The sequence below is a fragment of the Arachis ipaensis genome, chromosome B9, assembly GCF_059453495.1.
Source record: "Arachis ipaensis isolate K30076 ecotype BB chromosome B9, ASM5945349v1, whole genome shotgun sequence".
NCBI classification, from domain to species: Eukaryota; Viridiplantae; Streptophyta; class Magnoliopsida; order Fabales; family Fabaceae; genus Arachis; species Arachis ipaensis.
Window position 1 is genome coordinate 39,315,064 of NC_142444.1, and position 15,045 is coordinate 39,330,108.

The following is a 15,045-nucleotide window of genomic DNA, read 5'->3' on the forward strand; positions in this document are numbered from 1 at the left end:
GATTTTTAAAGAGAAAAACGTGCCTGGAGATTTTGGAGGATTTCCAGCCCCATTTGGAGCTGAGTTTTTGGCGGAAAAAAGACTAAAAAGACCAAGGAATGAAGGGGAAGAGCATGGAGAATCATACACACACATTAGGCTAGTTTTAGTTAGTTTTAGAGAGAGCAGCTCTCACTTCTCTCTAGAATTATAATAGGATTAGGTTTAGTTCTTAGATCTAGGTTTCAATGCTCTCTTCTACCTCTCCTTCTTAATTCCTTGTTGTTACATTCATCATTCTTCTATTGTTGTTATTACTTTCTTCTACTTTGTTTGTAGATCTATTCTTGTTCACTCTATTTTCTTTCAATGCAATTTGAGGTAATTCATAATAATTGTGTTTCCTTTTATTGTTGTTGTTGATTTCTTACATTTTATTGTTGTTAAATTCTATTTTTGTTATCAATTTACTATGCTTCTTTTTTTTTTTGCCTTCCAAGTGTTTGATGAAATGCTTGGTTGGATTTTAGCATAGACTTTTCTCCTCTTGGCTTTGGTAGAGTAATTAGTGATGCCTGAGTTATCTAATTCCTTTGTAGATTGATAATTAGAAATTGCTAATTGATTTGGATACCACTAAAGCTAGTATTTTCCTTGGGAGTTGGCTAGGACTTGTGGAATCAAGTTAATTGATCCACTTGAGTTTTCTCCATTGTAGAGGTTAACTAAGTAGTAGCAATGGACAATTGTGGTCACAATTGAGGAGGATAACTAGGATAGGACTTCTAGTTCTCATAACCTTGCCAAGAGCTTTCATAGTTATTAGTTTACTTTCATTACCATTTATGTTTCTTGTCTAAAACCTCAAAACCCCAAAACATACTTCATAACCAATAACAAGGACACTTTATTGCAATTCCTAGGGAGAACGACCCGAGGTTAAATACTTAGATTTATAAATTTAGGGGTTTGTTACTTGTGACAAACACAAATTTTTGTATGAAATGATTATTGCTTGGTTTAGAAACTATACTTGCAACGAGAATTCATTTGTGAATTCTAAACCATCATGAATCCAATCATCAATACACCGTGTCGGATTATTCCATCCGAGCATCTCTTAAAGAGATATGGCTCATCCCATAGGTAATATTTTGCATCATGCATGAGTTTCCGGGCTTGCTGCCTGGTAAACTCCTTGGGAATGAACCTTATGGTCTTGTAGTTTGCAATGTCTCCAAACCAAGGTACTGTCCGGATGGCATAGAGCTGCTCATCTGGAAAGAATTCAGATATGTCAGTAGAGGGAGAAGAAGTCCCTACTACTGGCTCAATCCGAGACAAGTGATCAGCCACCTGATTTTCTGTCCCTTTTCTATCTCTAATTTCTATATCAAATTCTTACAGGAGTAATACCCATCTTATAAGTCTAGGTTTAGAATCCTGCTTAGTGAGTAGATACTTTAGAGCAGCATGGTCAGTATAAAAGATGACCTTAGATCCTACTAAGTAAGATCTGAACTTGTCAATGGCATAGACCACTGCAAGTAGCTTATTTTCTGTAGTAGTGTAGTTTTTCTGCGCATCATTTAATACGCGACTAGCATAATAAATGACATGCAGAAGCTTGTCATGTCTCTGCCCTAGGTCTATGCCAATTGCATGATCACTTGCATCACACATTAGCTCAAATGGAAAGTCCCAATTGGGTGCATAGATGATAGGAGCAGTGACAAGCTTGGCTTTCAGAGTTTCAAAAACATGCATACATTCTTGGTCAAAGATGAATCAAACATCGGTGGCTAAGAGTTTACACAGGGGTTTGGCGATTTTAGAAAAATCTTTTATGAACCGCCTGTAGAATCCTGCATGTCCTAGGAAACTTTTGATTGCCTTGACACTAGTAGGTGGAGGTAAGCGTTCTATCACTTCCACCTTAGCTTGATCTATCTCTATCCCCTTATTTGAGATCCGATGCCCAAGAACAATGCTTTCAGTTACCATGAAGTGGCATTTCTTCCAATTTAGAACTAGGTTTGTTTCTTGGCATCTTTTTAGGACCAGGGTCAGATGATCAAGACAAGAGTCAAATGAGTCTCCATAAACAGAAAAGTCATCTATGAATACTTCAAGGAACTTCTCTACCATATCAGAGAAGATGGATAACATGCATATCTAAAAAGTGGCAGACGCATTGCACAGGCCAAATGGCATTCGTCTATAGGCGAACACGCCAGATGGACATGTGAATGCTGTCTTCTTTTGATCTTATGGATCTACTGCTATTTGATTGTACCCGGAATATCCATCCAGAAAATAATAAAAAGCATGACCTGCTAGTCTCTCTAGCATTTGGTCAATGAAGGGCAAAGGAAAGTGATCTTTCCTGGTTGCGTCATTGAGTCTTCTATAGTCAATGCACATACGCCACCCTGTAACTATCCTTTAAGGGATCAACTCATTCTTTTCATTGTGAACCATTGTCATTCCTCCCTTCTTAGGAACAACCTGGACAGGGCTCACCCATGGGCTGCCAGAAATGGGATAATATAATCCCAGCCTCATAGAGCTTAGTGACTTCTTTCTGCACTACTTCCTTCATAGCTGGGTTCACCTCTTCCACCAGGGAATCAATGAGGTCAATGCTCATACATTCCTCAGGAATGTCTGAATGCTGCATAGCTTTGACAGTATTTAGGACAAACTTTTCCTCATTGAATTTTAGGGTTACTTCTGCTTTTTCAACATCAATGAGGGTCTGTCCTGAAACTAGGAAAGGTCTTCCTAGGATAAGGGATGCATTATTGTGCCCCTCCATGTCCAATACCGCAAAGTCACTGAGAAAGGCAAAGGGTCCAACCCTGACAATCATGTCCTCTATTACTCTTGATGGTATCTTAATAGAACCATCAACAAGTTGAAGACATATGCGGGTTGGTTTGACTTCATCAGTCAAATAAAGCTTCTTTATTAGTGAAGCAGGTATTAGGTTGATGCTTGCTCCAAGGTCACATAAAGCTGTCCTTGTACAAGCATCACCTAGAGTGCATGGTATCATAAAGCTTCCAGGGTCTTTAAGCTTTTCTGGTAAGCTGTTCTGAATGATTGCACTGCATTCTTCAGTGAGGAGGACTGTTTGTGTCTCTCTCCAATCCTTCTTATGACTTAGAATGTCCTTCATGAACTTTGCATAAGAAGGTATCTGTTCAAGAGCTTCTACAAAAGGGATCTTTATCTCTAATGTTCTGAGATACTCCGTAAAGCGGGTAAACTGTTTATCCCTTTCCACTTGACAGAGTTTCTGAGAAAATGGCATCTTAGCCTTATAATCATCAACCTTGGTTGATGGAGGTCGAATGCCATGTGTGTTGGAAGGGGGGTTACTACCTTATTTAGTAGGGTTGTTGTCATTAGGTGGTTGACTTCCCTTGCTTGGGCGTTCAATGCCCATGCTGCTGCCCCCTTAGGCGTTTGAACGCCCATTCTCTACCCTTTCCTGGCGTTCAACGCCAAGGGGTATACCTCTCTGGGTGTTTGAACGCCCAGTCTCTGCCATTTCCTGGCGTTCAACGCCAAGAGGGATACCTCTCTGGGCGTTTAAGCGCCCAGAGTAATCTTGTGCAGAGACCTGGTTATCCTCTATGGGCTTTTCATTTTTATTATACTGAGGTTGAGTGCTTAAGATTTTCCACTCCTTAATTGGATAGCCTAGCATTCATCTGTTATCTGCTTAGATAACTGCTGCCTTGTTTGACTCAACTGGGCTTCTACATTTCTGTTAGAAGCCTGAGTTTTTCGTATAGCCTCTTGCAGTTCCAGCATTTGCTGGGAAAGGGCGTGCAGTTGCTGAGTTAGTGGGCCATCCTGTTCTGGAGGGTTAGGTCCAGCATCAATTGCCTTAACCTCTCCTTTTATAGAGCCCTCAGGAGATGAGTACAGATGCTGATTAGTGGCAGCTGTCTTAATAAGCTCTTGAGCCTTTCCAATGGTCTTTCTCATGTGTATGAAACCACTAGCAGAGTGGTCCAAAGACATTCTAGCCATGTATGAAAGCCTATAGTAGAAGATGTCTAAATGTACCCATTCTGAAAACATTTCAGTGGGACATTTTCTTAGCATCCTCCTATACCTCTCTCAGGCATCATAAAGAGATTCAATGTCTCCTTGTTTTCAAGTTTTTAAACTAGCTTTAGGCTGGTTATCCAACCACCTTTTTGCTTGGTCTTTCACAGTAAAAGGAAAAAGCAATAATCTATTGACATCTTGGTCTACTCCCTCACTGTATACTGTGTCAGCAATCTTTAAAAAATCTGCCAGGAATCCTGTAGGTTCTTCCTGAGAAAGCCCAAAATACTGGTAGTTTTGCTCAATTAGAGTAATGAGTTGAGGGTTTAATTCAAAGCTACTAGCTCAGAATTGAGGTATGCTAATACTTCTTCCATAGAAGTCAGCATTGGGATTTGTAAAAGATCTCAGACTTCTTCTGAACTCTTCATTCTCACTTGGATTCATAGTGAAGGAGGGTAGAAGAAGAGGGAGAAGAAATAGGAATAGAAGAAGAAGTAGAAAACAGGAATAAGAATTAAAATATTTTTATTTTTATTTTATTTAATTAAACAGAAATTGAAATTAATTAATTAAAAAGGATTTAAAATTTAATTGTTAAATTTCGAAAATAGAAGAGAGAGAAGAGGAAGAGAATTTTTGAAAATTAGAGAGAAGAGTTAGTTAGGAAGTTTTGAAAAAGAAGAGAGAGAAGATAAGCAATTAATTAAAAAGAGATTTGATTTAAGATTTGAAAATTGAAAATTGAATTTTAAATTTTGAAATTTGAGTTTTTAAATTTTGAAAAAGATTTGAATTTTGAAAAGATTTAATTTTGAAAATTAAAATTTGAAAATTTTGAATTTTGAATTTTGAAAGTTGAAATTTGAATTTTGAAATGAGATAAGATAAAATTTTGAAAAAGATATGATTTTTGAAAAAGACAAGATTTTTAAATTTGAAAAAGATTTGATTTTTGAAAACTTGACAACTAAGATATGATAAGATAAAATTTTGAAATTAAAATCTGAATTTTTATTTATGATTTTCGAAAATTAGCTAAAAGTTAGTTAGAAAAGATATTATTTTAATTTTTTTGAATTTAATGATGAAAGAGAAAAACACATAAAAGACACAAAACTTAAAATTTTTAGATCTAACACACCTTATTTTCGAAAATTTTTGGAGGGAAACTCTAAGGGACACCAAACTTAAAAATTTTAAGATAAAAAACAAGGAAGACTCAAGAACACCTTGAATACTAACTAAGAACACAAGGAACAAAATTCAAAGACTCAAAGAACACAAGAACATAAAAAGAACACCAAACTTAAAATTTTTAGAAAACTAAAAAGAAATTTTCGAAAATTAAAGAAAACAACAAGAAAACACCAAACTTAAAAGTTGAAACAAGATTTAACCAAAGAAAAATTAATTTTGAAAGATTTTTAAAAGAAAAGATACCAAAAAATCGAAAATTGCTGTAAAGAATAAAAATAAGTACTCAACAGGAACAACAATTATCAAGAACAAAAACGAAAAGATTCAAATCAAGAACGAAAATTAAACAAAAAAAGAAAAATATTTTTGAAAACTTTCAAATAGAAAAACTCAATAAGAACACAAACAAAGACTCTCAAATAGAAAGCTAAGGATGCTTGAAAATAAACTTTTTGAAAAAGGTTTTTGGAAAAAGTTTTAAAATTTTCGAAAAAAATAAGGAAGAAAAAAACAAAAATTAAAAGACTCAAATAAAATAAAATAAAATAAAATACCTTATTTATGGAGCAAGACAATCCTTCAATTTGTCCAAACTCAACAATCCTCGGCAACGGTGCCAAAAACTTGGTAGCACGAATCCCCACACTTTCATACTATTGTACCAGCAAGTGCACTATGTCGTCCAAGTAATACCTGAGCGAGTGAGGGTCGATTCCACGAGGATTGTGTTTTGAAACAAGCTATAGTTATCTTGCAGGTCTTAGTTAGGCAGATCAGAAGGAGTTAGTTGAACTTTGTATAAGTACTTGTTATATTAAAAGGTAAACAAGGATAAGGAAGTAAATGGAATCGAGTAAGGGAATAGAGTTGAGAGTTGGAGTTGCTTTGCCTTTCTGAATTAACTCTGGTACTACTGCTCTCCTTGCTTGTGAGTGATTTCTTTAATGGTAGGCTGTATATGATTCATACTGGTTTGAGCAGCTGCCAATACTCCTCGAGATCTGAACCCCAGGTTTAGTGCGGATCCATCTCTACTAGGGTGAAGCGTGTACAGTCCATTCTCCTTTATGATCCTACTCAAAACGCCACATACAAGGTCGGATCTTTCGAATCAGAGAATGCTACATCTTTGAGTTCTAGCCTCTACCACAGAGACCGTAATCTCCCCAGAAATTGGCTGAACTAATGTCTCGAGAAGTCCCCAATGAAGTCGTGGATTAGCCGTCTGAGAGATGTATATTCAAGTTGTTGGTTCGTCATTGTCCAGTGAAAGACGCACTCTGAACCCAAGTAGACGTGGGTGTTTGTCAGGTACGTTTGTCTTAATGTATGAACAGAGCTAATTTGTTAGATCATCTTATTCACCACAATGAAGTACGAATATACATCTTCGAATTAATCAAACACATATCGAAGAGAAACAGTAGTACTTTTATTAATTCATAGGACTCAGCAGGGCTCCTCTCCTTAACCTAGGAGGTTTAGAAACTCATACTGAAGTGAAAAATAATGGTAAAATGTGTATGATGGTAAAAATGATGTAAAAGTCTCGAATAACATGAATAAAATCCCTTAAATACTAAACAATGACTAGTAAGGGTAAAACAGTATTTCTAGTGCTAAAATCCGCTTCTGGGGCCCACTTGGTGAGTGTTTGGGCTGAACTTTGATGAAGTCCACGAGCTTTGAAGTCTCTTGGGTATGGAACACCAGCTAGGGGGTCCTCTCTGGGCGTTTGGACGTTGGGCTCTGCTCCTTGAACGCTGGACGCCAGAAAGGGGGCAGGAAGCTGGCGTTGGACGCTAGTTTTGGGACTTCTAATCCGAAATAACATATAAACTATTATACATTTCTGTAAAGCTCTAGAAGTCAGCTTTCCATAGCCATTGAGAATGCTCTATTTGAACTTCTGTAGCTCCAAAAAATCTCTTCCGAGTGCAAGGAGGTCAGATCTGGACAACATCTGTAGTGCTTTCTCTGCCTCTGAATCAGACTTTTGCTTCAGCTCCTCAAATTTAGCCAGAAAATACCTGAAATGGTACAAAAATGCACAAACTCAAAGTGAAATCCAAAAATGTGAATTTATCAGTAAAACATGTAAAAACTTAATAAAAACTGAATAAAACTTATTAAAAACTACATGAAAACTAAGCCAAAAGGCGTATAAAATATCTGCTCATCAATGCACCGCACTTTGCAACACCGAGATAGGCACTGCTGGGTCAGTCTTTATTATAGGGAACACGACCTTGCAAATCAAACTACTATCCAACTGAGCATGGTCCTAAGACAGAGTTAGTGCCAAACAGGTGTGTGCTCTACTAAACCTACGCACCTCCATACAAATTGCTCGTAGATGTCAACGTTTAGTATAACACATAATTAACATAATATACTTTAATTCATCCAAAATAAACCTTAAAATATACCAGTAGTTCAAGTTCTGGTGTGGTGACACACGAAGACTCCATGGATAACTATTGGTGAATTGCTTGCATCGATAGTGATATTTAAGCCTATCCGACTCCAAAACTTCGTACTCCACATTCCTTCGAATACTGTAGTTCTTCACCGCTATCAAAACTGCATCACAGTTCTTGAATATATAAGAACCGGAATAACCGCTTTAATAAAATAATAATTTTAACTGTCCAGAATCGGTTCGAAAAATTAAACATCTTAATTTGAAAATATAAAAGTAAAATTTGAATTCAATAGATTTTTCTGTGTGGAAAAATGTATCTTTTATGAAAAGTTTTTGTAAAAACGCGTACCGACACTTAAGCCGGCAGTACCAGCTCTAGTCTGTCCAGTACTGTGTATTGAGGAAAAAAAGATTTTAAAAATTAAATTTATTGTTTTTGAAAGACAAAAATAATTTAGAATTGAAAACATGATACTAATTCTAAAAATTTTGGCCCAAAGTGGGCCAAACAGACCTTAAACACTAACAGGTTAGACCGCGCACAAGTTGGACCCAAGCCCAACATATATAAACCCCTTTTAATGAGCCTTCAGCTCATTCTAGCCCTAATTTGATGATAGGGGTGCTGTTGGTGGTGAAGGGAGATGAGAAGAGAAGTTACTATTCATCTTCTCCTTCAATTGGCCATATCTTGAGCTATGGAGCTTCGATTGATGAGTCGTTTGCGGCTACGCGAGGCTCTTGTCGAGCTCTTCATTTCTAACAAAGCTTTTCTGGTAAGAACTTGCATCTCATACTCTATTTTCCTGTCCTAAGTAATTTCACATTTTTGGGTTTGGTTTTTGAGTAAGTTTTGTGATTTTGGTTGTTTAGGGGTGATCTAGCATTGGAATATTGTTAGATTTTGCCACTAATCTCATTGGATAAGGTAAGTCTCCTCAATCTCTTGTGGTTTTATATTTTGGGTTAGTCTTAGTGTTGTTTTTGTATGTTATATAATGTTAGATTGAGGTTTGATATTTGTTGGAGTGAGCTTGATGGTTTTGGAGCTTTGAGCTTGAGCTTGGTGTTTTGAGTTGTGTGGAAATCGGCCAAGGTATGATTTTGGTTTTCTCTATGTAATATGTAATATTTCTAGACACTTAGGCTAGTGGACTCTAAGATAGGATTGAATGATATTGGTGCGTTAATTATTTGTGAATTTATGTTTGATGATGAAAAAGATGATATGGAGTGTTGGAATGTGTGATATATGAATTATGATGATAATATGACGAGTATTGTTGTTGTTTATGATTATGATGATTGATGAAGGATATTGATGAATTATGATGTTGTTGGTGAATGGTATTGATTATTGAGATTGAGATGAATAATGATAATTATGAGGATTTATGGTGGAAAGATTGAGTGAAATGGAGGTTGAGTTTATTTAAGTGCAATGGAATGGTAAAGTGTAGTATTTAGTAGTGTTTTGTGATGAATTAAGTAAGTTTTAGGTTGGTTTGGTTTTGGAATTTGGAAACTAGAGAATTTTGATATTTTTGTGTAAAACTTAATTTTTGGTGAACTTTGGTAAATCATAACTTGAGCCTCAAATATTGAAATTGAATGATTTTTGTTTTAAATTAAAGATGATTTTAAGAGATTTCTAAAGTTTGAGAAAAACAGAGTTTTGTAGAGGAAGTTATGAGCGTTTGAAGTTTGGTATAAAAATCTTATTTCCGCAGCTTTAAAATTTTTCTAAGTTTATTGCAGCATGCGTACGCGACCCAGAACATGTGACGCGAGCATTCCATTCAGGTTGGAACACTCGCGTACATGAGTAAGTGCCACGTACACTGACACGTTCTTTTTTAATATGTGCGTACTCACGGCAGGGGTGTGCGTACGCACAGACCCTGTTTTGCTGGAAAAATGATTTTTCTTCGTTTTCAAGGATTTTCTAGCCTTCCAAACTTCTTTATCTATCGTATAAGAGTGCAAATTAGTAATTAGGCCCTAAGATTGATAGAGATAGTTTGGTGAATAAAATTAGTGAAATTCTGTATGAGTTTAGAGCCGATGACTTAGGTTCTAGAAGGTTGTAGACGAAATTAGTGTATGTCGAATTGTGAAGTATGTCTTTGAGGAGATTTTGAGAAAGGAGAATGATTATGATGAAATGGAAATTTGATGATGGTTATGATGAGTTGAAAACTTGAAAAGGAATGACGAGCTTGATGGATATTGAAAGATATTGTGCCAGGAACTATATCCTTGGAATGATAGTGTGCTGGGAACTATATCCGTGGAATGTTGAGACTTGAGAGTTGAGAATGGATTGAGAGGAGAAAATGGTGGTGACTGGCGATGATTTGAGGTTGATGGACTTGTTGGATGTTAAAAGTGTGCCAGACACTATATCCTTGGAACGATAGTGTACCCAGCACTATATCCCTAGAATGATTTATGATGAAACAGATAATGTTGTTGTTTTTCTTCTCTGTCACAAGAGTGTGCCAGGCACTATATCCTCGGAATGAGCATGCAAGTGTGCCAGACACTATATCTTCGGAACATTAGTGTGCCAGACACTATATCCTCGGAACAAAAGCGTGCCAGGCACTATATCCTCGGACATGGCAGAAAGGCGACATCCGAAAGGATGTGTCAGGTTGGCATTTATGGACCGACAAGTGATATCACGAGCCAATAGGACAGGCATTTATCATGTGCATCTTTTATGTGCTTTGCTTGTTTTTCCTAATTGCATCCTTTACCTAAATGTATAATATGCCTACTTTCTAGTTGTTTTACTTCTTGTACATATATATTACTTGTGTTTTACTTGCTTGCTTTACCTGTGATTGTCTGGTGCTGAGGAGGCTAGGTAGGCGGTAGCGATGTGATCTCATGGAGGGTACGTTGGTGAAGGCTATGGGACAATGGTGACTAGTTTTAGTTAAAAATTGTTAAGTTTGAATATCTGTTTTTGATGTGAAGTTTTAGGATTGCCTTTGGCATTCCGGGACCTTATATCTTACATATTAGGCACTGTTACCATACTGAGAACATCCGGTCCTCATACCATATGTTGTTGTTATTTTTCAGATGCAGGTCGCAACCCACCTCGGTGAGTTTGCGGATATGGTGACAAAGTGGAGGATTTTATGCACTATTTTGTATTTTAATTATTTATTGTAGTACTTTCTCTCACCTTTTTATTTTAGACTTTATGGTCTTAAAGGCTTGATTTGAGAGATAAATTGTGATGTGTACCCCATAAACTCGGAGATAAGATTAGAACTAAGACCGACCATAAAGTTCGGAAACAAACAAACCATATCTGAGATAACCACTAAGCACAAGTCAAACACTATCCACTAGCCATTACCAACAACAACAGAACTCACTATCCAAGCCACTATTATCGGAACAAGCAAGGCACTCACTATCCAAGCCACTATTATCGGAACAAGCAAGGCACTTCGTTCACCTATAAAACCGAACCTAATAGCCCAGGAAAAATAGGTTACAAACTCACTCTGATTTATTTCTCTTATTTCCTCATAACTCACATACTTACTTGAGTGTCGGAGTACTTTTTGCAGGTGCTCCCGCCGCTGTGTTTCATCGTGCCAAGATTATTCATGAAGGCTACCTTCCGGACGACATATAGCTCCACCAACAGATAAGCAGTCCTACTGGGAGAGATATACCTCGGCTAGATCTGAACGGAACATTTGGCGCCCACCGTGGGCCCGAAAAGTTAATTTAACCCCACTATCTTTCTATATCGCACTTTGTATTTCTTTTCTACGCAGGGTTCCCCAACTTTCGAACATGGCCAATAATGGAGTTCACCAACTTACTCAGGCCAAACTCATAGCTCAAATGGCCGATCTGCAAGCAGAAGTCAAAAGACTTGTTGAACTATCCACCCAAAACAACGCCAGTAAAACGTGAAGAGAATGGTCCCAAAGGAAAAGGCAATGCAGACCTACTAAGTGTGGACCCACCAAAGGAGAAACTGACCTTGGACAACCTATTCTCCGAGGAGATCACCAATTACCAGATGCCAAAACATTTCTCACTACCTTCCTCACTCGAGCCGTATAAGGGGATTGGTGACCCCCGGGCTCATATTAAGAAATTTCAATGTATGATGTTCTTTAATGGCCCTAACAACAAACCTGTTCTTTGCAGAGCTTTCCCTACTTACCTTGACGGCGCTGCTCTACTTTGGTTTTCAAAATTACCTACAGGATCAATCTCTTCTTTTGAATAATTGGCAAAATCCTTCATAGACTACTTCGCTACAGTACGGATATATGTACACGGATCGGACTACCTCGGCACCATCCGCTAAGGTCCCCAGGAAAGCTTGAAAGATTATCTAACCAGATTTGCAGAAGCCACAATGGAGATACCCGACCTGGATCCCGCTGTCCACCTGCATGCCCTGAAAGCCGGACTCCAACCCAGAAAATTTAGAGAAACAATCGCGGTAACTAAGCCAAAGACACTGGAAGAATTCCGAGAAATGGTAGCAGAACAGATGGAGATTGAAGAGCTCCACGAAGCCGAAAGAACAGAGAGAAAACAACCAAAGAGAGAGGATGACAGAGCCACAAGGTCGGTAAATATCAAAGACTCTAGAAAGCCCTTCAAACTAACCCCAAAATTTGACAACTACACAAAATTCAACACAAAGAGGGAAAAGATAATTAAAGAAATCCTCAGTGCTAAGATCATAAAACCACCTACAAGGGTAGGAAAGTATCAAGATCAGGGCTTTGTTGACAAAAGCAAACACTGCGCTTTCCATCAGAAGTATGGACATACAACTGATGAGTGTGTGATAGCTAAAGATCTACTAGAAAGACTGGCTCGGCAAGGCCTCCTCGACAAATACATCGAAGGGAAAAAGCATAAAGAAGGTAACAAGGACCGAGAAGAGCATCACCAAGCTCCAGGCACAAGGTCGAACAACACTCCACCCAAAAGCATCATAAACTGTATATCCAGAGGATTCGCTGGGGGAGGTGAGACAACTTCGGCGCGAAAACAAAGTTACCGCGCGATGTTGGCAATCGAAGGAACAACACCACAAAACAACAAAAGTGCGCCCGACTTCAATATCACTTTCAGCCAGGAAGATATATGCTTGACGGCACCAAACCTAGACGACCCAGTGGTAATTTCTATCCAAACAGGCGAATTACTGGTAAGAAAAGTACTTTTGGACCCAGGTAGCAGTGTAGATGTTCTTTTTTACTCTACTTTCCTAAAAATAAAACTATCTGAAAAACTCATGCAACCTTCATCTGGAGAACTGGTAGGGTTCTCCAGAGAAAGGGTCCCATTTAAAGGGTACATATGGTTAAAAACAATGATGGGAGAGGGCTCATTGTCACAAACCATTGATATGCAATACCTAGTAGTTGACTACCCAAGCCCTTACAATATCATTCTCAGAAGACCTACTCTGAACATGTTCAGGGCAGTAGTATCTACTTTTCATCTATGTGTTAAATTTCAGGCACAGGACGGCAGAATAGCTACACTCCACTCAGATCACCAACAAGCTCGGCAATGCTATAACGCAAGCCTGAAAAGGTTGATCGTAAGATAGGAGTTCGAACAAGAGGTCAAAGCAATTCACAGCTCAAACGAGGTATTGTCCCTAGCAGAGCTTGACCCAGAGAAGACACCCAAGAAAGACCTCAGCCAGCGGACGAGCTCATGAAGATCCCGCTAATGTCGAAACCGGAGCATGTCACATACATCGGTCAAGCACTAAAAGGAAAAGAACGATCGGAGCTCATAAAAGTACTACAAGACAATGCTGACTTATTTGCCTGGACCCCAGCAGACATGCCAGGTATAGACCCAAACATCATCTACCACAAGCTCGCCATGGACAGAACCAGCCGACCCATAGCTCAAAAGAAAAGGAATCTCGGGTCCGAAAAATCAAAGGCAGCCCTAGAAGAAACTGGAAAACTTCTTTAAGATAACTTCATCAGAGAAATCAGATTCACTACATGACTCTCAAACGTGGTAATGGTAAGAAAAAACTCAGGTAAATGGCACATGTACGTCGACTTTATAGATTTAAATAAGGCATGCCCTAAAGATGCTTATCCTTTACCTTGCATTGATAGACTCGTAGACAACGCATCAGGTTTCAAAAGCTTGAGCTTCATGGATGCATACTCTGGCTACAACCAGATCCTCATGCATCCAGAAGACCAAAGCAAAATAGCATTTATAACCGAGCATTGAAATTTTTGTTATAGAGTAATGCCATTTGGCCTAAAGAATACAGGTGCAACCTACCAACGACTGATGGACAAAGTATTCCGCCATCAAATAGGTCAGAACATGGAAATCTATGTGGACGATATGGTCGCCAAAACTACACAGGAAAAATCACACTGCGATGACCTCAGGGAGGTTTTCGAACAAATCTGAGCATACAACATGAGGCTCAACCCAGAGAAATGTGCCTTCGGGGTACAAGGAGGCAAATTCCTTGGGTTCATGCTGACCTCACAAGGAATTGAAGCAAACCCTGAGAAATGTGAGGCAATACTTAACATGGCGAGCCCTAAAATAGTAAAAGAAGTACAACAATTAGCAGGAAAGGTAGCGGCACTATCTCGGTTCTTGCCAGCAGCATCAAGCCAATCATATCATTTCTTCCAAACAATATCAAAGAATAAGAAGTTTCAATGGACAGAAGAGTTCGAGAAAGCGTTTACTGAACTCAAAACCATTCTTTCATCACTACCCGTGCTGCAAAGACCAGAAGTCGGTAAACCTTTATACTTATACTTATCTGTTTCTAATTATTCTATAAGCTCAGCTCTGGTCCTTGAGACAGAAAAAATACAACAACCGGTATACTTCGTCAGTAGAGTCATGCAATCGACAGAACAAAAGTATCCGAGGATAGAACAGCTAGCTTTAGCACTTGTAATAACGGCAAGAAGACTAAGGCACTATTTCCAAAGTCACACAATAATAGTAAGGACAAACCAACCACTAAGACAAATACTGACAAAACCAGAACTGGCCGGACATCTGACCAAATGGTCTATCGAGCTCTCAGAATTCGATATCCAATTTCAACCAAGGTCGACATTAAAGGCACAGATCCTCGCAGACTTCATCTTAGAACTAACCCAGGACGAGCACAACAAATCTTGGGAATTACACGTGGATGGGGCATCCAGCCGAGGTGGAAGCGGAGCTGGGATAATCCTGAAAGAAGGAGACAAAGTGATGGCCGAGCAATCCCTCCAGTTCCACTTTCCAGCAAGCAACAATCAGGCCGAATATGAGGCCCTCATAGCAGGACTCAAGCTCGCCCTAAATCTCCAAGCAAA

At 38.5% G+C, this 15,045-nt stretch overlaps 1 protein-coding gene across 1 annotated transcript in view; it reads right to left on the bottom strand.

Moving 5' to 3' along the window:
• Nucleotides 1–1,190: 1,190 nt before the first annotated feature.
• Nucleotides 1,191–15,045, bottom strand: part of LOC148544376 (uncharacterized) — a 38,284-nt gene continuing 24,429 nt past the window's right edge. Inside the window, exons 2-5 of the mRNA XM_088498925.1 lie at nucleotides 7,674–7,840; nucleotides 7,226–7,274; nucleotides 2,594–2,875; nucleotides 1,191–1,256 (exon numbers count right to left, since the gene is read on the bottom strand). Of these exons, the coding sequence (XP_088355051.1) occupies nucleotides 1,191–1,256; nucleotides 2,594–2,875; nucleotides 7,226–7,274; nucleotides 7,674–7,840 (564 nt within the window). The remainder of the gene's footprint in view (nucleotides 1,257–2,593; nucleotides 2,876–7,225; nucleotides 7,275–7,673; nucleotides 7,841–15,045) is intronic.